At 35.3% G+C, this 21,851-nt stretch overlaps 2 protein-coding genes across 3 annotated transcripts; both read left to right on the top strand.

Annotated features, from left to right (window-relative positions):
• The first annotated feature begins 4,459 nt into the window (after positions 1-4,459).
• LOC136809730 (filamin-A-like) lies at positions 4,460-12,832 on the top strand. 2 transcript variants are annotated; one of them, XM_067066278.1, is made up of 5 exons: positions 4,460-4,542; positions 6,666-6,784; positions 9,118-9,174; positions 9,660-9,872; positions 10,526-12,832. In XM_067066278.1, exons 2-5 carry the CDS (start codon positions 6,745-6,747, stop codon positions 12,073-12,075), a joined length of 1,860 nt encoding a protein of 619 aa, XP_066922379.1. In that variant the 5' UTR covers positions 4,460-4,542; positions 6,666-6,744; the 3' UTR covers positions 12,076-12,832. The 2 variants fall into 2 exon arrangements, with proteins under 2 accessions (XP_066922379.1, XP_066922378.1); XM_067066277.1 differs by lacking the exons at positions 4,460-4,542; positions 6,666-6,784 and adding an exon at positions 8,560-8,713.
• Positions 12,833-15,256: 2,424 nt separating this feature from the next.
• Positions 15,257-18,316, top strand: LOC136809727 (uncharacterized). The gene is made up of 4 exons (XM_067066274.1): positions 15,257-15,391; positions 15,814-16,274; positions 16,854-16,967; positions 17,731-18,316. The coding sequence occupies exons 1-4, from the start codon at positions 15,321-15,323 to the stop codon at positions 18,099-18,101; spliced, it is 1,017 nt and encodes a 338-aa protein (XP_066922375.1). The 5' UTR covers positions 15,257-15,320; the 3' UTR covers positions 18,102-18,316.
• Positions 18,317-21,851: the final 3,535 nt, after the last annotated feature.

Here is a 21,851-nt window from a genome sequence, read left to right as displayed (position 1 = left end):
TACTTTGTATCCATTCATTAACATGCTTGATAGCAATGATAACTTACTATCAACCTCAATTTAAAATGTTGTATCGTTGGAATTTCTACTTGAGTTTTTATCTGTTGTTCTGTGTTTTAAAGTTATCCCAAAGAATAAATTATCCTAAGGGTCTCAAAGAAAAAAGTACCTACAGTAGATAATACCGAGGACAAAGTAGTACATGTTTTTTTAAAGCATATCTAGGCTCAGATACGGGGAGAAATTAGGCATATGCTAAGCATTACCTCGAGCCTATGAAAAAAGAATAAGCTACTTTGTAGTATGGATATAAGCAGTATGTATATAAGCAGTATTAAGTATTAGGATATAAGCATCCCTCAAGCATTTTTCAGCCTGATTAAGCTTTCGACCTAAGCATCTCTGAGCCTGTTTTCGAATTTTTATATGCCTACAAAAAAAACATGTAAGTAGCCGAATCGAGTTTTCTAGTTGTCTACCCGAAAGTAGCGGTGGGTGTTACTCCTTTCCCTAGATTTCTCCTCCCTTCTTGATCTGTTTGTCGAAGTGTTAAGCACCAAACATAGTGGTATCAGGTCAGGGGGTGTAGTTATCATGTGAACACTGTGTCACCTATTACCTCGAACGTGGTGATGTGAAAATTTTTAAGATTTTCAAACTTTTTGGAACAAAAGAAATTTGAAACTTTCTTATGTCTTACAAGAAAAATCATGAATGCTTTAATATTTGAACGAAAATTTTGAGTGATATATACAACTTGTATTAATACAATAATAACTGGTTTGGAGGTAAAATATTGACCGCAGCCGAAGTACAGACCGAGCTTGCGAGGTCTGTGCGCAGGATAAGGTCAATATTTTACGTATTGACCGAGAAAACAGTTATATTATTGTGTTTATTAACTGGTGAACCATTCTTTGTGTGCTTCTGGCCAAAAAAATGCATTTTCCACTCATTTTCCATGATTTTTTCGTTTCTTATTACCCAATATCTTCTTTGACTTATTCTGACGTCACTTTCTTATGAGAAGTCATTGTAACGTCAGTTTTTTAAATCATGTTCAAACGGACGAAACTTTTCTATAAAACAAATTTCCCTTTTCAAAATCATCGTCAGTTTGACCAAAGCACTGAAGTTGTCTTTATCGTATTATATTGACCGTTAGAGAACCAATCAAAATAGCGCATTTTCTTGTATTGACTGGCTTTTACTTCAACCAGTTAATTAATATCTGAAAAGGACGTAGATTGTACTTATTTTATGGGTTGATGTATCCCTTTTTCAGCACTGAAAACAGATACTCCCAAGTGGATTAAATTCTCCTGGTGGTGATACAACAAAGATAACTCATCTTAGTATCACGGAGTAGCTGCATCGACCTATCCTAATCATGTACCATTTTCAGAGCAGGAATTTTTCAGCCTGAATACGTAGAGATATCGTACTCAAACTCAATGGGGATATGAATTCCATTGTTTTCAATTTCGTGGAGATTGAAACTGAGTTTAATATTCAGCAGCGAGGATTTATTTCTTTGATCAGTGGGGATAACGAAAGCATCCACGGAAGGGGGACTTCAAAATATCTGTTGAAGGCGTTCCAGCTGGATATGGCGGTCTGTTCTTAGCGAACTAAAGTGATAAAGAAAAAGTCTGCTGGAAAAAGGTGCATGGTCTGTTCTACTGAAGATTGGGACCAGCTGGAAAAATATGATCTGTTCTTACGAAGAAATAGTTTGATATCTAAAAAATAAGGTGTCTAACTGTTCTGAGGGAATTTCAAAAAAGTCAAAAAGTCTTTGAGATCTGTTCTTTTCCTTCTGAATGTGGTTGCCTGGAGTGACAGCTGAAAATTCTCTGAATTCTCCATCTGTGTAGAGCATCTGGAAATTGTCGTTCTGTTTGCACAGATATTTAAACTGTTAGCTGGAAATTAAGATTTCAATGTCAAGCTAGAATTTAGCAATCTGTTCTTATAAGATTTTGTCAGCCCTGGTAGATAAGAACAGCTAACTCGCATAAAATCAATCGCCTGGTAATTTCGTACCTGTCCTGTTTTCTCCTAGGTGGAAAAATATATCTGTTCTAAAGTAAAAATTTATCCCCTGGAAAACGAAGAACTGTTCTTAAATCCTTCCAGCTGGCAAATAAGAACAGATATTTGCAAATCTTGAGGTCGGTGGCTTCTTCTGGGATAAAGCGTAGAGCATAATTTTCCACACTTAGGACGATATATTGGCCAATTTTTCCAATCAGAGAGCCATCATCCACCGGGTCTGTAAGAAAGGTGTGTAATGAACTACACTGGTAGCTTTCGGTGAAAATCTGGAGTTTACATTATAGGTGCTGATTCTGTTACTCCAAACCTTTTAAAAAGTTATTTTTAAGACGTGACAAAAGAAAAGCGAATGAAAATTCAAAGCTTTGTTACATTTATAATGATTTGACAATCAGTCATAAATTTGTCAGGTACCTGATCAACGTTATGTTGTCAATGGCAGGAAATTTCAACGTGATAGATACACATCATTGATATCCTGTAGTTTGCATAATGTATTTCAATAAAATTGAAATGCTGCTGTATGTTCAGAATGAGTTGAAAAACTATAGAGTGGGAATACCGCTAGTTCGACTTCTATTGTTCGATTATTTCTAATTAACTCGAACTAATTCGCAGTTCCTAAGAAACCTTCGTGTCTATGATTTTTTAGTCTTTCTGTAATTCGAACAAGCAAACAGTCGTAAATGGATATACTATTTCAGTAATCTTCTAATATGGGGGGAGATAAATATATTATGTATTTTTTGCAAAAAAGGAAGTGTACTTTTATAGTTAAGTTAAGGGTAAGTATCAATGCAGCGTATGAGCGCTTTACCACTCCCAATCAACACCCAATATAATACGGTGAAACCGGTTAAACCGCACATGTTTCTTATAAAGAGCTCTGACTAACAAGTTCCCGAACTGGCATCATACAAACCACCTTAAACCTCACACAATATAAAACATGCTGTTATTGTCTCCTGTGTTATAAGCAGAGAGGTAGATTATTTTTCACAAACAAATATGCATCAGATGGTATTTAATCACTCTTTTATTTTAAGGTATTTAGCAAGGTATTCATTAACTAAACCATCTTTTAATTACACCCCTTGTTTTTTAATCACCATATTTTGTTGAAACTCTCCATTGCATAGTGTTTTGCGAACACATTTATCATCGACTAGATTATTGTTAAAAGCCTTTACATGTTTTTATAAGAACAAACCATATAAGAACATAAAGCTTCGAACATAAAGCTTTACCAAAATTTTAAGAAAAAGTTGCGAACATTTTAAGGCTTTGAAGACTCTAAAACACCTAATTGCTCAAAAAGTGGTGAAATTAAAGAACATGTTAAGAATATTTTCAAGCTTAAAATTCAAAAAGTTAGGAACATCCGAATGCTTCAAAAATTTTGGATGCTCTTATAAAAAAACGTGCAAAAAGAATCTTCGTACTCTATCATTTATCTACTTTCAGCCTTCCATATAAATCCTGGATAACCAAGCAATAGTCTGTATACAAGCTCCAATCTGAAAGCGTTTACACGTTTTTTTTTATAAAAACAAACTATATAAGAACATAAGGCTTCAGTGACCAAAATATTAAGAACAAATTTTAAGAACACTTTAAGGCTTTGGGGACTCTAAAATGCCCAATTTCTTAGGAAAATAGACAAAATGCTCAAAAAATGTTGAAAATAAGAACATGTTGAGAACACTTTTAGGCTTAAAACTAAAAAAGTTAAAAACAGCCGAAGGCTTCAAAAGTTTTAGAACATGTATCAGCCTTTCATTTAAAGCCGGGATAACCAAGCAATAGTCCGTATAAAAACTCCAATCTGAAAGCCTTTAGTCCGTCTTTGCGCCAAAAAGATCAATCACGCCATCACGCAAGTCGCAAGGCCCCTTTTTTTCCATCGCTGATTATCTAGAAAGATATAAGTTTCAGTTTTTTTACGATCTTTCTATTGTAGGATTATTTTTCATCCAAACAAAAAATTCAACAAATGCTTAATTTGTCAAATCAATGATTGCATACAACCAAAGAAGTACAGTTACCTTTAGTTTATAGATGTTAAAATTCCTCAGGATCCTGGCATTCATTACACTTTAGGGTTTTTGAGATTGAACATATCCAGACAAAATGAATTTTGCTGCCTGTGTTTAGATTTTAAGCATCGAATTACAAGAAATTCCCTTTACTTTTACATCTATATTCTTATGATAAAAGAAATTTGAGCAAAACAATCATGCTGTAATTTTCTATTTGTACACTCAGTTGGAGGGTGCTTTGAGTTTTTCTCCATTCGTAGTTTGCTCTAATAGAAGAAGTATGACAACATAATCCATTCTAAATAGCATTCATAATACAAAAAGAATCTTGGTTATGTTATTTTACAGTCTTTTTTTTATATACAGAACTAGATACACCTCTGTCATAAGTTTCAGAGCTATTGAAATGCAGAGCTATGCTCGATTGAACCGGATTTAATTTGAGGTGAGTTTCTTGTTTTGCCATTTGTCTATCGAAGAGTGGAGTTTGTTGATCTAGGATCAGTTAATAGTGAGGTTAAGTAAATCGGTAAAATCACAACGACGAACGAAAATTTAACAGGCTAGCGAGTTTCAACCAATCAAATTTCGTATTTTCACTAGCCTTATACATTTTTCGTCCGTCGTCGCAATTATCCTGATATGCTTAACCTCACTAATAGACAACCTAATTACCTTAAAGTTGGTCGTTTTCCCCTATACCATAGTCTAGCAAGCTAGACGACTAATTAAGACATATTAGAAATAAAGCAAAAAAAGTAAATTTTAGTCGTCTAGAAACCTTTGTGCACTATTTCCAAACAAAAAAAAAGTGTCAATATCGCAATTAAAATTTTTTCTCGCTCAAAAAAATTTCTTTAAAATGAAATGTGTGTGGATTTGTGTGTTAAAAATGTTTCATTTGAGTTGATTTTATTTTGAGAGTTTGTTGTTGCTTAATAAATTGTTTTCTCGCTACGCAAGTTTCTGCGTAGCTAGGCCCGGTATCTATAAGGCTGGAAAACCGGATTCTTCCAGTCGTTTATACAAACTAAATCCCGTATCATTATTTGTGTTTATTATTAGTATTACATGCATTATAAACGACTCCAGTCTACCTATACCATGGAAAAGATACAATGTGTTGTTTCAACGTTCATCTAACGTTATATGGACGTTATGAACATTAGATAAACGTTGAAACAATGTTGTGTGCCAGCTGGGTTTTTTTGAAATAGGCAATAGACTCCTTGGGTAGATGAAAAAACTTAACTTCAATCATATTCGATTCATTATCTGAAGTATGTTAAAACAACGAGAAGATTGCCTGAAAAAGTGACTGAGAAATTCACGGGAATGAGAAAAAGTATTTCTATTCTACGGTATCGAGGAGCTTGTTTAGAGCTGATGTGATATTCATTCCATCATCAAGTTTAAGTCTTGGTAAATCATTCCAATATATCATGATAAAGATTTCCCATTATCCAAAAGGAAACCACTGTCACTGTGACTCGATGGAAAAAGAAAGTGATGCCTTGAAACTTTCGCCGTTATATTGAAGAGGGCCGGTGTACAAGAGTTGTGGGCTGACCGGTATCTACCGCTTAGACTTTCGGACCTTAGCGGTACTAAAAATGAGGGAAAATGGGAAATTTTTGTGAACTTAACGACCCCTATTAACACTAATTTGACCAAATATCGATCTTCAAGGAGCAAAAAGCTGAAATTTTCTTTTTTCACCGACACTTAGTTGGACTCACATTTAATTTTCTGATTTTTCTAACCCGTACAAGCACTGCAAGGTTTCTAAAGGGGAACCTTAAGGGTGGCACATATAGGGGGTACCCGATTGCGGATGTCATTTTGAATCATATAACTCTTCTTGTTTTCGAATGGCAGATTTTTCGAAAACTACCGGAAAAGAGGTAACTTTTCAATGAAACGACATCTGAAACCACATTAGCGACACAACTTGTGCAAAAATAAGTGGCTTCAATTCATAAGAAGGAGACTCGCCTCGAGCCATCAACTATTATCTCATCAGGAATAGCCTCAGCCTCAGTTTTATTGGGTAATCGACGGTTATAGAAAAAAATTAATGAGTAAAAATGTTGATCAGATTAAGTGCTAATCCTTTATGATCAGTTTCCTAATGAACTTATTAATTAATTGCGATTCATTAAAAACAGAGCTTTAAAAGTCTTAAATCTAACTTCAATTTTTTTCATATTAATGTATGATTTACGATTTTGAAAGCAATTTCGTACCCAGAGCCATACACACTACTTTCTAATAACAAAATCATAGAATCAAATTAAAGGCCTTGAAATTTGTATTTTGAAGGTACTTGATAGGCCCAGATTCATTGCGTCATTGATAATATTTTTGGGTATCACATGATAAGAGTGAAGAGAACTCCTTGATGTGACCAAGGGTTCCATTGATTTTACTCTACCTGGTATATTCCAGTCTGTATGTTTGTAAAAGAGAAGGCGTGTGTCCAATATAAACTACGTAAGTCTCTTGTCTTGTCTCGCAATTTGTTATATCTCAAGCAAAAACTAAAATAATCCTACTTTTATTTTCCAGATAAACAAGATTCGTTTTTGGCAAAAATTTGAAAGTGAAAGTGAAAAAGATTTTGTGAAGTGACGTCATCATCAGCACCATGGTAACCATGCAAGAAATTATCAACGAAGAAATGGAAGGTATGAATTTGATGATTTTGATTTTTCTGAACGTCCGGGACATCCATAAGACGTTTGATGAATGTTCAAATAATGTAGTGTCTCGGTTGACGAAATTTCGCAAAATTCACCAAAACCAGTTCCCTTTAGGTAGTCGTTATGTTATAACTTATCAGGGAAAACTTCGTCAGGGAAATTTTTCGTTGGGGAAAAATATTCATCACTTAGCCAAAATGACGTCACTTTTTCCAGACGAAGATTTTCCCGATTGGGTATTCGCTTTAAAGTAAGGATTCCCAAATTAAAAGGATTCATTCAGTTAGCACCATCATGGTGTTATAAAAAGTGATTAAGAACATCATACGTTTGACTTTATGGTTTGGCTTCTTCTTTTTTGAATCTTCTGAATTGATAGATTGGAAAAGTTTGAACGTGTTAGCGGGAAAGTGTTCGTCTTCATGTCCAAGGCTACTCGTAAATTTTTCTCTTTGCTTTTGTCAAAACATATCATTAAACGTTTGAGATTAATTCCATTAATATTTGTAATTGGCTTGTAATATATGTACGCTGGAAAATAGATTTTTATATGGAGTATAATACGCTTCAACAGCTTATCAACGATTTAGAGTATGTAACAGAATTTAACAAGCGCTTTTATGCCTGGCGAGAGACGAGATTTATCTATTTGCACATATATCAAGATTTTGCTGGCAATTTCCATCTCATTAAATTAGTAACTCAAAAACATATCAAGATTTCCGGATACAATGTGATGTTTTTACGGTACGATTGAGATCAAGGATGTAGATTATTAAGAACTACAGCAGTCTTGACTCAACATGGAAATTGAAAATTATGTAAAATTTAATCACCGCCTGCAAAAGCAAAAATAGTAGAATTTTTCATTATGAAAATGTCACATATAAAGTTTGTTAGGGAGCTATGGTACATACTGATATAGACTGCTGTTCTAGTGGAAAGGTTATAAACTAAAATTTGAACCTAAAATATTTGATTGATGTTTAAATTTTTCACATCTGATATACAGTACTTCTATCGGAGGTGACAGAAAGCTAGTAAAGACAAACTTTTACTGGTTTTTAGACTAGATCAGGTCAAAGTTATTATTTCGGCCACGATAAATTGTGTAAAAAGAGTGGTCAACTGATTGGCATTCTCCAATAACATCTGCTGGAAACAATTTTTTAGTTTCTTTTCAACTTTAGAGAATTCCAAGATGGGATGGGACACACATTTTGATGGTGTCATCTTACTGTCAAAAGGAGTTTTACTATTTGTGTGAGAAGTATGTCGAAAAAATGACAAATCTCTGTTTCTCTTTTCTTTGGGAACACTTTGAAATTATTTTGTCCCATTTTTTAGTACTTTGTATTGAAGCTGACTCTGATTTTACCACAGTCCGGTTTTGATTTCCCTCAAATTAAAGATTTGATCTTGTAGAAATTTGCCATCTGCCTTAATTGCTTTAAGCTTTTCTAATGACTCCTTCAATGTTTTTAAAGCATGTTCTTATAAAAGATTATATACGTTCTAGTCTTTTCAGTGATATGTAGTGTCAGTTTAACATCTAGGTTATAACTTTCTTTTGATGGGTTTTAAAACCCTCAAAGAAAAAGATAGTATAGATTTTTAACGGTGATTAAAGTCTACATGCGACATAATGAAATGAACTCATAAATCCTTAAAGTTTATAATTTGGGACAATTTTCACGAGTCTTAAAAGATTAAAAAACAAATTCTAAAGAAGGGGTCCTTTTAGTACACTTTTGCGTGTTGGTAGAGTAAGATCATAACATTAAACTTGATTGAAATTTGGATAGTGTCGATGGTGCCATACATGAAAACTTATACATAGGGAGACAATGCCTTTCTTTGGAGAACGCCCTGAAAGTGCTATAACTATCTCATCCACCGTATCGAACATCCAAGGTACAATTGACTGAACGGTTGAATTAATGATAAGCGTCTCCAGGACATTACATTGTTTTAACGATATATTAGGATTATATTTTTAATTTGTGCATGATTTACGGTTGTATTTCAATAGATCTTTTATTAGAGTTTTAGAGTCTTTGATTTTTCTAAAACACCTATGCGTTGTGGGATTGTTTCGGGGGTATTACAAAAGAAATCTCTTAGGAATTCCTCGAGAGAATTCTTCCCACAATGCATCGCTGTTCTAGAAAAATCAAAAACTCTGATAAGGTCTATTGAAGCTATGACTTGGGAAATTTAACTATTTCTTTAATTGACTCGGTTAACAGTGAACTTCTCCATAGTTTATAACCTCTTAATCCCCATTTATTTCCTTAGAAATTCTTTCTTCTCTTTAGAAATTGCCAATGCAGATGTGGAGAGCAATCCTGAACGTGTCGTTGCTAAGGGTTACGGTAAGAAAGTAAACATTCTCGATGACAAGGACAATTTATGAATACCATTGAATTTGATTTGATGCTCAATGCTCTTTTCTTATTGTTCTGTCATATCCTTTTTCAAAATATTCTCTCAAAATGTTGACTTTACCTATAGGTTTTAAGAGGCTTAAAGTTGAGTCATTTTATAAGCAATTTGGGAGGCTTAGATTGTTCTTAATTTGTTCTCAAATTTAGAACAGAAATGCGAATTGTGAATTTTGAATTTACTAGTGGATTTGGAAACTTCTTTTTTTCATTAAACTGTTTACATTCTCTATACAGAATTTTTGCTTTTCAATTATTCTTTCTTCAGTTTGGTGAAGGTCTGCTATTCAGACTAGGTTTTATCGTTTGGTATATCTTACTAAGTACATACAAAGTTTATTGGTATTCTTCCTTGTAATAAAATTCCAATGGTTTGCATGCAGTGCTCGCAATAACTTTAACTTGATTCCCCACAGGCCTTGTTACGGGGATTGCAAGTCAACCAAACAGTTTCAAATTAGATGCACGTGAAGCTGGCTATGGTGATTTCGACGTCGTCATTAAAGGAGCCTCACGCGCGTCCATTGAGTACATCGAAGAAGAAGAAGCTCTATACAAAATTAAATATTTTGTCGAGCTTCCTGGTCTTTACCAGATTGAAATCAAATATGATTTGAAACATATCCCAGGTAAGTGGAGTGGAAACCAGTTGGTACACAACGTTGTTTCAACGTTAATAAAACGTTATACGGGCGTTGTGAACGTTAGATAAACGTTGAAACAACTTTGACTTGTGCCTGCTGGGGATACCATCAATTATCATAACTTGCAAAAACAACTTATTAATAGCAAGGTTAAGCAAATGTTTATTTAGACCGTTCAATGCGATACTGTAGGCCTGTACATAAGATTTCACTTGCATGGTTTGCTTTTATGTAATGGCCTACGGTATCGCACTTTACGGTCAAAATAAACCCGTGATTAACCTTGCTAATGCACCTTTAGTGGGGAGATTTTACAAGCTCTTATTTGATTTGGTTGGTCGTTAACCAGTAATAAAACAATTTTGTTAATTTTTTAAAAAGAACGCGTCATTTTTATTATTTCGAATGACCAATTATTAAAGTATCTTATAAAAACTCCATCTAATCTCGTATAGTGCCCTTGGAAGGAACACATCACTTTTACCACCAGCATCTGCAAACCTCAAAAGATATGCGTAACAAATTAGGATCAGCCTCAATTGACTTTAAAAAATGTAGTGCTTTTGCTTATCTTGGAAAGTGCTTGAATCCTTAACAGCACTATTTGGTACCCCTATCATCTTAACTTTAATTTTTAGGGAGTCCTTTTACAGCCAAAGTGATTGATGGAAGTACCATGGAAAACCAGAGTATTTGCAAGACAGAGGGGACCAACAGTACAGAATCATTCTCAACCATCAATGAGACAGCTCCAAGCGATGAAGAACCACCCACAGCTAACAACAATGGAAAATCTTTACCAATATTTGCGGATATCAAGCTCCCGAGCGGTAAAACAATCATTGGAACCTGCGTTCAAAACGCGGCTGGAAAGGTCACTGTTAATTTCCCGCGGGAAGAGACTGGAACTTACACAGTGACTCTCAAACATAAAAAGAGCGGGAAAATACTACCCGGTTCTCCTTATGAAGTAAGCGTCCAGGCTAAACCACAAAAAACAACCATGACAGCTTACGGAACGGGGCTAAAGGAAGCTTCTATTGATAAAACAAATTGCTTCACTGTTTTCGGATCAAAAGGGGTCGAGATAACCGATGTTTGTATCTTAGTATTCGGGCCTTATTCGTGCAAACTCAAAGTAGTACAAAATGACTGGGATTCGTTTGATATTCTATACGAAGTCAAACGAAGTGGTTCTTATCAATTCTACATCCATGAAAATGGTCGTGATATCCCTGGTAGCCCTTTTATCGTTATTGCTAAGGGAACTTCGCAGAATTCAACACAAATCTTATCCTCGTACGTGGCTACAGTTTGGCACGGACAACCTTCAACTAACTTGAAAACAATCACTGATATGACGTCACCGAGTGGACAAAAAGTATCCCATTCGCTCGCGCGGAAAGGTAAACATGTAATGGAGATACGCTTTCTGCCCTCGCAGAACGGTATCTTTATATTGGATTTGTTTAAAGGACAACGTGACATGGAACAAGTTTTCAACATTCGTGTTGAAGCTCTACCCTCTTCCAACGAAAGTGTTTTTCAAATATCGGGAGATGGCCTTCACACGGCTACGGTTAATAAACCATCAAGTGTTAAAATCCATTCCGTTCTACCATCTTTGAAATCGTTTTCCATAGAATTTGACGGTCCTGGTGCCGTAGATATTGTCCAACAGAAATCGGATAAATCATCTTCAGGATGCGCTATTGAATATGTTGGGCGTGTGCCTGGATCTTATGCTATGTCTATCAAATATGACGGATTCCATGTCGAGGGAAGCCCTTTTGATGTGACTATTTTGCCGGCACACGGAATGATCAGTGACGTTCCATTTAATATGAACTCCGTGAAGCAACAAAAATCTTCGAAACCAAATGCTAAAGCTTGTATCGTTCAAGGTGATCAGCTCCATAGAGCCTATTTAGATAAAGCAAAGACTTTCACTATCGATACTTCGAAGGCGGGAGAAGGTGTTTTGATGGCGGGGTTTCACACCTCACTTTCCGCCACTGAAGTCAAATGTAAACACTTGGGTAATTCTGTTTATGAGGTACAATACATGATCGGGGAAATCGGATTACATAAGTTATCCGTATTTTGGAGCGGGGAAAATATCGTTGGTAGCCCGTTTGAGATAATTGTGATTGATGAGAACAATAACGCAGAAAGTTCGTCGTGTTAAGATGTTGATGTCAGAAGTAAAAAATATTTAGCATCACACAAGTGAAATCAAGAGTAAGGAATATCCTTACATCTAAATTTTTGTATACTCTGGATCAATTTGTGCCCTCTCTCCACCTTTCTTTGGTTCACGTTTTTATTCTTCTATCGTGAGCATGTCAAAACCTGGACCTTCGTGAGTCTGTAGTCTGCTTAGTGGGTGTATTAAACTAAACTCATTAAAGTCAATTTTACCGTTCGTTTTTATAGACTTAAAAAACAACACTTTCTTCCATATGTGCAAGAACGAAAGTCATTTCGAAAAATGATGAATTGAATAATTCAATTGTACATATGTTTAAATTCTTAAATATTTCTTTAAATAGGTATTTTTCTTAGGAACTTTGAAATATTATAAGGAAATCGCGCTGGCCAACAGAGTTCTTCATTGATTAGAAGGGGGTTAAAAATAAGTTTCTAAGATAACTCTTTCATCTCCAATGAATAGGAAATTTTACAAGTCCCACCCATTTGGGAAAATACACTAAGTTTTAGGAATCTGTTCCGGGTCCAATACAGCAACTGCAATTTCTTTGCGGATCACTGAGACAGGGGTGTCTTCAATTATTTTTGGGCGGGGAGGTCCTATCTAAATCAACTTATTTAATTTGTACATAGAGAATATTACTCCATTACTTTACGGTTCTGTTAGCGGAAAGAATATTGTATAATACATTAAATGCCTATATTATAATAAAATTGATCTCCAAAATCTTAAAGTACCACTGAACCTATCCTTAGCAAACAGATTATTTCTGGGATAAATACTTGTGGAAGCTGCATTATATAATCACGTTTTGACGTTTTTATTCTTTTGTCCACGTTTTACTTTTTAGTCATCTTCACTGGTCTTTCGAATTGCGAGCAATCATTTTTGAGATCCTCACCAGTACTAACGAGTAAAAGCAAAAAATACTAAATTCGCAGAAAAACACCGACATATAACACTTACGACATTTTTAATTTGCCACCTAACATAACTTGTTATCGATAAAAATATTCGTCAGCAAAAATTTCTGTCACTTACCAAAGAAACTTCATTTTCACCGACGAATTTCTTTACGTATGTAACGCCAGGCTTTTAGATGAATTAAGACTTCTATTAGACTGAGTAGTCATTGTATGTCTCTTAGTATTTTCAGTTGGAATCCTTTGTTGTCTTTACGGAAAATAAATTTGATTTGAGCTAACAGTTGCTAATTTTCTCTCTGGTTTAGGAAAAAACATTTAAGTTTTTCCATTGATACAAGGTAGGTTATACTACAAGTCTACCACAATCTAACGTTGATCAAAGTTTCCGTATTTTTCTGCTCTATTTAGATAAGTTTGCGAACACAGCTGAGGGTGACTAGAAGGCTCCCTTTTCTATAGCTGTCCATCCGCGAAGGTAGGGGAAGTCACCACTCATTTCCCTGGATTTCTCCACTTACCCTTGATCATTCCCTCAATTGCTGAGCATCAAGAAGAAAAGCATTTGGAGGTTTGCCCGGGGGGGGGGGAGGGTAATATGGTTGCGAGCTGACGGGTATGTCCCGCCCGACTCTTGACCCTCGGACCCTTTAGCGGGACTAAAAAGGAGAAAAATAGAAAAATTTTGCGATTTTTACGACCCTTATTTGGGACTAGTGGTATAGTGGTTATCATCCTTGACTCCCGCCTGGGAGGCCCGAGATCGATACCCACCGTGTCTCTACGATTCACTTGGCAAGTGAATATACCTTCGCCCGGGTCAACCCATGCCATGTGAGGGGAACTGGGTACCATTACTCTGATACAAGAGTGTGGGTAGATTAGACAGACGTTGTGACTTGCCATGGCACTCATAAAGGTTCGGCTTCGCGTGAGCATCGCTCTCCCAGTGTCATTCGAGTCTCATGGTATACGCCATGGCTTGGCAGCTCGCGTCTGTCAAGTCACAGTGTCTGTCAGCGACGTGATTTCTACTCCTTTGGTAGGACCCATCCCGAATGCATTCGGAGGGCTCATATCTATCTATCTATCTATCTATCTATCTATTGGGACTAATTTGACCAAATTTTGATACTTCAAGGAGCAAAAAGTTGAAACTCTCTGACCCTTACTGGACGTTCTGCTCTATTTTAAATATGCTAAATATAATAAAAATTGATGAATTTGCAAAATAAAAACTTAAGTATCTCTATCTCAAAAATGATGATAACACTTGCATTAAGTTACAATTGGATGACGTATATTTAAGTTGTCACCCTATCTTCATGCCTTTTAACGGACAATAGAAAGCGTTACCTGATACGAATTACGTGTCCAGAAGCGTGAACCCGAAGTTAAAGTAAGATTTGCGCTTTGTAATTTCTCAAAAAGATACATACGAAATGTCAACACAGGCCTTTTTATATAAGAAATATAGTGTTTGTATAGGACGCTGCACTATAACCTGGTTTCCGTCCAAGAGCCATTTTAACCACTCTTTTGATTTTACAAAATTAAACGCCCGATAAGAGTGGTAATCATCTCGCTGATTCACTTTGTACCACACATCGATTAGTAAATAAGAAAATGGTTAAAGTAGCCTGTGCGTACGAAAATGGTCATTCACAGAGATACAAGATGACACGCTCATTGTTCTTACCATCTAAAGAATCTGGTAAATTTATACCTTGAAAACGGCCCTGGCCGAAATATGTTGGAAATCTTGTCTCGATCCTCCGTCCAATATATTAAGAATCCATGATATGTAGAGAACCGAAGAGAATAGAATATTTACGATACGAAAGTCGGGTTCCCCCGAATTCTCACTTGGTTTATCCCTTTGCAGTGCGTTCCTTTGTATCAAACCAATCGAAATTTTTTATTTAAAAACATGCAGCGAACCACATTCTACAAAAATTAAAAATCTGTCAACTTCACTCTGCTCGAATTTTCACCATAACATTCTTATCAAAAAATATTCTTATAAAAAAGTGTTTATAACACTAAAGCGGCATGTAACTCAATCATTGAAGGGGTTAACTCTAGTTTAAACTATAAGGTATTCAAAAACCACCAATGAAATTCAAGAACTTTGCTTAGTTTATATTTCAACTTTTTCTGACCACGTAGTCAGTATCGAATGACACCTATGATCACTATAAAAGAGGTTTAAAATAAGATGGCAAACCATTCAACATATTCGAAGCATCAAAGTCGTTTTGGAGCAACAAACTAGTAGCGAAGAACAAAGAAGCCAACATGAAGGGAACTTTCATAGCACTTGTGGTCATACTGAGCGTGGCAACATTCTGCAGTTGTGTTAAACTCAGGTGAGTTTAGGCTGTTTCTACCGTCTTTTCACATAATACTATCCTTGGTATATAGATATACTATATATACAATATACTATATCCTTGGTTTGAAAATATTTTAAATTTCGTCTCCATTGGAGCCCAAAGTCCTAACAAAGGTAAACTGTTTTTATCCTCTAATATTTTCTCAAAAACTACCACGGTTTTTGATTTGTTTCATTAGGTTCTATACCCCTTTCCGCTGAGCTGTAGTAGGTGTCTAAAGCCTACTTGGGTTTTCAATTATCAAATTTGTCAAGATTTAAGCAAAATGGACACTTTTGACGATTCCATGCATTTGGAAAGTAGAAAGTTTTGAAATGTTCTAAAGGAAAATGAGATAAGATGTAAGACTTCTCCCACCGTGCTCTTGCTAAGAATTCTATTTTCATTATTCTCAGAAATCGGAAAACCTCCATCAGAAATATTAGAAGAATTGCAGCTGCTCCACAGAAAAAACAAGATCTAGAAGAATTGGTTTTAATAGGTGTCAAAAATTACAATGATCTGATCGTCAACTTGCACAATGGGGCTAAAAAGCTGGAGATCATCGAAAAGCTCACAAACGTAGCAAAATCCTTGAATAAATTGAACATCGGACTCGACAAGGAACAACAGCATGCAGTACAGGTTATTCTACGAGTCCATAGAGAATCGGAGTTCGCTTTAGATCGTGCCAGAGTTGTTATTTCTAAACTGAAGAGTCTCTGTGGCGGTTTGATCTTGATTCTTGGTGAGGGTCGATCAGATGATGATATCAAGTTCGCTATTGAAGTGTTTATGGAAGAAGCAAAGGAAATGGAGAAACCTATCCAAGAAGCAATGGATTATATGACGGCAGCTATCACTGGTGCTGCTACAGGTTTGCGAGATTACTATATAGTTGACTCTCTCTAATTCGATTTTCAAGGGGAATAGAATTTTCGTCGAATACGGGAGCGCATCAAATAGTACAATGTCGTTTATGAGACTTTCTTGTTGACCTTGACTTTTAATATTATCGAATAATGGAGCGTATCGAATAGTAGAACGTCGGAATAAAAGAGCGTCAATTGTATCTCGAAGCTCTCCTTAAGTCGAGCAAATTTTCTAATCTTTTCAGTTAAACAAACCCTTATAAATGTTCTATGATTTGAACAAATTTCAATGCTCCTTGTTTATCCGAGTTACCTCTAGTAGTATAGTTATACCTTTTTTAGTTCAATCCATCACCGATCTAGCGAATGAGGTATAAGTGGTCTAAGTATATTGGAGATGAGAGTAGTAGGACTAGCAAACCCCATCTCTTTCACGCTCAGTTTTTGAGATAGCTTCCAACTAAACGTTTTGGTTCCTTAGTGATCTTCAACAAGGGTTATGACTAAACAAAGTGTAATCTTTCTCAAATAATTTTAAACAGCTTGTAAAATTTCTTACTAAAATTTGTTATCTTATTTTTCAGTCGAAGGTGAAATGCTCAAACTGAAATCGTGGGTTAGTAAGAAGAAATCTATAGCCGTATCAAATGAAAAGGAGATCATCAAAGCGGTACGCGGTGGAGCTTATGGTGGTGCTGGTAAGTTGATGGCTATCATTCATCAGATATCGATCTTGCATTTTTCATAAGTCCGAGAACTTTGAAATACGCCAGTTCAATAAAGTGTTTTCCACCATTCCATGATACCCTCAATCGTTTCTTGACACTCTGAAGCTTTACTACAATCAGTGCCAAAATACTTGGCACAAAAGAGAAATTCCCCACGAAATTTTATAACCACAAACAACTTGGAACTTACAACGTAGGTAGAGTTTCTAACTCTGAGTTTTAACGCTAAACTCAAGACTTAGGACCTTAGGATCTGAGGATCCGAAAGTTCAAAAATAGTCCGGTAGGACTTGAAATATAGCCTAGAAATCAATAAATCCCTCCCAGATCGAAATATTCGATGAAACCAGGTTGAAGGCCCGAAATTGACATTCTCGCTCGAACTTCAATTTTCGAAAAATGGTAAAATAGCCAAAATTGCCAATATGTTCTGGCACACTGATTGTAGCGACGTTATGCAAAATTTTACAATCATAGGTCAGAGGTCTTATACTATAATTAGGTTTTATGTTTTTTTAAGGCATGTCTTACTGTCCAACCCTGTAGAGTCTCAAAATCTTATAATTAGCATAACTTTTCGGTACAGTCATCCAATTGAGCTATCAAATTAAAAAAAAATACAACCTCGCTCCCAAGGCTACTTGTGGACTCGTTTGTGGGCACCATCAGAATCATCAATAGTAAACTAAGGGACTGGGTTCGACTTCATTAACCTCCTTCTTGTTCTGTTTAGCGGTATGTTTATTAACATTGGTTAAACCGATCCTGGCTGTCATTGTTTGTCCTATAACGTATGGGGTTGTATCAGGCGTCATTGAAGGTCACACTATCAAACAAATCGAAAAAGGATTCGATAAAACAATCGAGGAAATCGAAAAGATGAGTAAAGATATCAAAGCTATTGGGACCAGTACAAACGCCTTGGTGCAGAAAGTGAAAGTCCACAAAGACAAAGTCAGCGATATCCGAATGACTTTACATGACACTCTCAACCGTGGAAAAATCGTCGGCTACAGATTTAAAGTACGCTTTTACAACGAGTTCAAAAAGTTTTTGAATTTGTTGTATAAGAAATGTGAAAGTTATCTCCAAAGCAAAAAGTAATTTTCTCATTATGTAAAATTTCAACAATAAAACTATTGCGTATTCATAATTTTTGACAATATATTAGACTTTTTATAATATACTATATATATCATTCATATCTATCTTATATGTAATCATTGTCATACTTCACTGTCTCCAAGTCTGAATGATCTCAAGAACGGCTTATCTCAAATATACATAAACTCAGTAACTAATGTTGCTGGTGAAAAAGATTCTAAAGCTATTCAATTAATTTCAAAATTTCCTGATTTTGATTTTGATATGAGCTATATATATATATACATTGAAAATAAAAAAGCTATCAGAGGCCGCAGTTTTCAAAGAAAATATCAACCTCTGACGACCAAGTGTAGAAATTTTATCGCTCATGTCTAAATCTAATCACCCACTATATGATTTTGGCATTTGATTTTCATGGTATGAAAAAACATCGAATAGCCACAATATGGTAGGTCACTTACTTTATGAGTGCCTCCTCCCCCGGGTGTCTAGAATTCTTCTGCCTAAATATCATCGGCATACTCATAATTCATAAAGGAAAAATAAGAACACGCTCAGAATCTCAACCTTTAGGCAAGTTCTCTAGGAACTTATGAAAAAGTGTTTGTATTCAATACACAATAATCACAATATCATTCCCTTGAGAACGGACCGAGTCCGAACATAGTCCGTATAAAAAACCCCGGTCTGGAAGTGGAAGCCTTTTGTTTCTTTCCACTGTTTCTATTGAACTTGCGTTGAGAAATTAGTTTGTTTTGCTCACTTTTTGATCATGTGATTAAATCTGAAACCAATCCCAATAGGAATATTTGGTAACGTGATCAAAAACTGAGCAAATCGATTTTTATCTTTTGATATTACCAAAAGAAAAAGCTAACAAAAAGTTAAAACAATAAGCTTCCAGACCAGGATTTTTTATACAGACTATTGTCCGAAACATGTCGTGAAAAGTCAAAATATAAATAATAGCTGCATTATTTTTCACTGTTCAACATATTCAATACACAATATATGTACGAGTCTAGGTAATGTTCTAGTTGGTGAGTTGGGGAGTTGGGGAGTTGCTAGTTTCGAGTTGGGGAGTTCGTAAAACCTTACGGCGACCGAAAATTTTCTAATTTAGATTAATGTAGCCCAAAAGTACAAATTTCAAATTAGCCAGTACCAAACATATTATTGACTTTAAGATCATGAAATGGTAAGTTGCTGGCTAGCAAAGCCAAAATACTTAGTACTGTTATGTCATTGTCATAATGCTGACAACATGACACGTCCTTGTAAAAATATTGACACAATCTTTAAATACAATGCTTGTCAAACTAATTTCCCAAAAAATATTGATCATACTGCAAGTGATGCTTATTGTATAAAAGGATATAAGTTGACAGTCATCTTAGCCTCAAAAGATTCGTAGAGATAGCTTATAGAGCTAGAAAAAATAATGACACTTTCTTTTGTCATTTTATCATTGGAATTCACACTTTTTAATAAAAAATTTGATCACATTATAAAATACAATGGTTCTAAAGTCACTTTAATCAAGAATTATATTTATACTCAATGTGATGCAGGAAATATAAATGGATATGAATTGACAGTAGAAAATAGCTTTCCATGCTCTCAGCGCACGTGTTTAAGGCAAATAAGCATATTACAGGTGGTATATGTATTATACACGTATTATATGTGTTATATATTACTCTCATATTACATTTACTTTCAAAATTGTACTTTTGATGTATGTTATTCTTTTTCGGTAGCCGGTAATTTTTTAACTCCCCAACTCGAAACTAGCAACTCCCCAACTCGAAACTAGCAACTCCCTAACTCGCGACTAGAATAGTTTCCAAACTCTATATGTACCGATGAGTGCTGTCCAAAAAGTTTGTATTACTTAGCTTGGATTACACTATGATCATAGTATAAGAAAGCCGCGGCTGGAATGATAACATCTGAATTTCTACTGTTCTATCTCTGTCGTATTTGATGACTATTTGTTGATCAAGAAATAAGTAGTGTAGCATCTTTAATGGTAAACTTTATTAGTTTGTCGTTAATACTTACTTCGCAGTGCGTTTTAGACTTTAATGATATGCCCTTGATAATACACTTGCATTATAATATCATTGTGCAGGAAAGATCAACAATAAGAAATTTAAACAAGCACAAAATGGCTGGGCTGAAAGAACTCAAAGATTAATAAGGTGCCTCGAAATGCCTTCACAATATTTCAGTGAAATCTTTCTAGAAATCAATGAAATAGTACATCAAGATAATTCTGTGAAAATTTCAAGCCAGCACCTTCAAAATTTATCACTCAAACTGACAGGAAAGTTTTTATCTTAAATATAGTTCTTATAATTTTAATTTTGGCGAAAAACTATCTATGATCATAGTATAAGAAAGCCGCGGCTGGAATGATAACATCTGAATTTCTACTGTTCTATCTCTGTCGTATTTGATGACTATTTGTTGATCAAGAAATAAGTAGTGTAGCATCTTTAATGGTAAACTTTATTAGTTTGTCGTTAATACTTACTTCGCAGTGCGTTTTAGACTTTAATGATATGCCCTTGATAATACACTTGCATTATAATATCATTGTGCAGGAAAGATCAACAATAAGAAATTTAAACAAGCACAAAATGGCTGGGCTGAAAGAACTCAAAGATTAATAAGGTGCCTCGAAATGCCTTCACAATATTTCAGTGAAATCTTTCTAGAAATCAATGAAATAGTACATCAAGATAATTCTGTGAAAATTTCAAGCCAGCACCTTCAAAATTTATCACTCAAACTGACAGGAAAGTTTTTATCTTAAATATAGTTCTTATAATTTTAATTTTGGCGAAAAACTATCGTTTCCACGAAATACCCCTAAAATATGTCCAAAATCAGCTAAAGTGTTTCATTGGGTACAGATTCAAAGATATCTAGAAATAAAAAATCTTCTTGTGAAGGAAAATAAGAGAACAATTTCAAAAACTATCTACCAATAATAAACTGACAATCTTGATGTTCTTATAAAGCTCGGAGACAGAGATGGAACAGCAATTAACTGAAAAAACAATGCGGTACATATTCCAGCCGCGGCTTTCTTATACTATGCTATGATTGAGCTTCCATAACTCGAACCTGCTCTACTGTATCAAACTCGAACATCTCCTCCTCCCACAATCAAGGTCATAATATTTTGATAATTTTGGTTATTTTAACGTTTTTCAAGATTTAAAGTTCCGGCGAGAAAGTCGATTTTGGGCTATCTCAATTCGGGAGGGGTTGGCAGACTTACAGGCTATATTCTGAGCCTTATTGGACTATTTTTAAACTTTTGAATGCTAAGATCCTAAGGTCCTCCTAAGTCTTAAGTCTCATGTTAAAACTCAGAGTTAAAACTCTACCCTTCCAACCTACTTTAGAGCACTTACAAATCGCTTGTGGTTCGAAAACTTCCCGGTGTATTTCCCTTTTTTCTCAAATATTATGACCTTGATTGCACCATAACACTTACTTGAGCAAGTTTGTGTTCCTCACGTGTCTTTATCTTATGGAGATTCTTATGAATTGATACTTTTGCATTGGGTCATTGAAATTAATTTTTAATTGTCAAATTTTTCTGATTGTGGGGCGGGAGAGGGTCACGAGGGCGCGGAACGTATTTACCCGCAACCTGTATATTCTTTACCGGGTAGTCTAGGAAGCGGAACACCAGGCGACGATGATCTCACAAATTACCGTGACCGAGTC

This window comes from Clytia hemisphaerica, unplaced genomic scaffold (assembly GCF_902728285.1).
Source record: "Clytia hemisphaerica strain Z4C2 unplaced genomic scaffold, Clytia hemisphaerica genome assembly, whole genome shotgun sequence".
Taxonomy (NCBI): domain Eukaryota; kingdom Metazoa; phylum Cnidaria; class Hydrozoa; order Leptothecata; family Clytiidae; genus Clytia; species Clytia hemisphaerica.
This window is presented reverse-complemented; position numbering and strand designations above follow the sequence as displayed.

Coding starts and splice junctions, on each gene's coding strand:
- LOC136809730 (XM_067066277.1), top strand. CDS start 8,647: ATGCCTTTCTTTGGAGAACGCCCTGAAAGTGCTATAACTATCTCATCC. Junction 8,714..9,117: donor CACCGTATCGAACATCCAAG/GTACAATTGACT, acceptor TCTTCTCTTTAG/AAATTGCCAATGCAGATGTG. Junction 9,873..10,525: donor TGATTTGAAACATATCCCAG/GTAAGTGGAGTG, acceptor TTTAATTTTTAG/GGAGTCCTTTTACAGCCAAA.
- LOC136809727 (XM_067066274.1), top strand. CDS start 15,321: ATGAAGGGAACTTTCATAGCACTTGTGGTCATACTGAGCGTGGCAACA. Junction 16,275..16,853: donor TATCACTGGTGCTGCTACAG/GTTTGCGAGATT, acceptor CTTATTTTTCAG/TCGAAGGTGAAATGCTCAAA. Junction 16,968..17,730: donor TGGAGCTTATGGTGGTGCTG/GTAAGTTGATGG, acceptor TGTTCTGTTTAG/CGGTATGTTTATTAACATTG.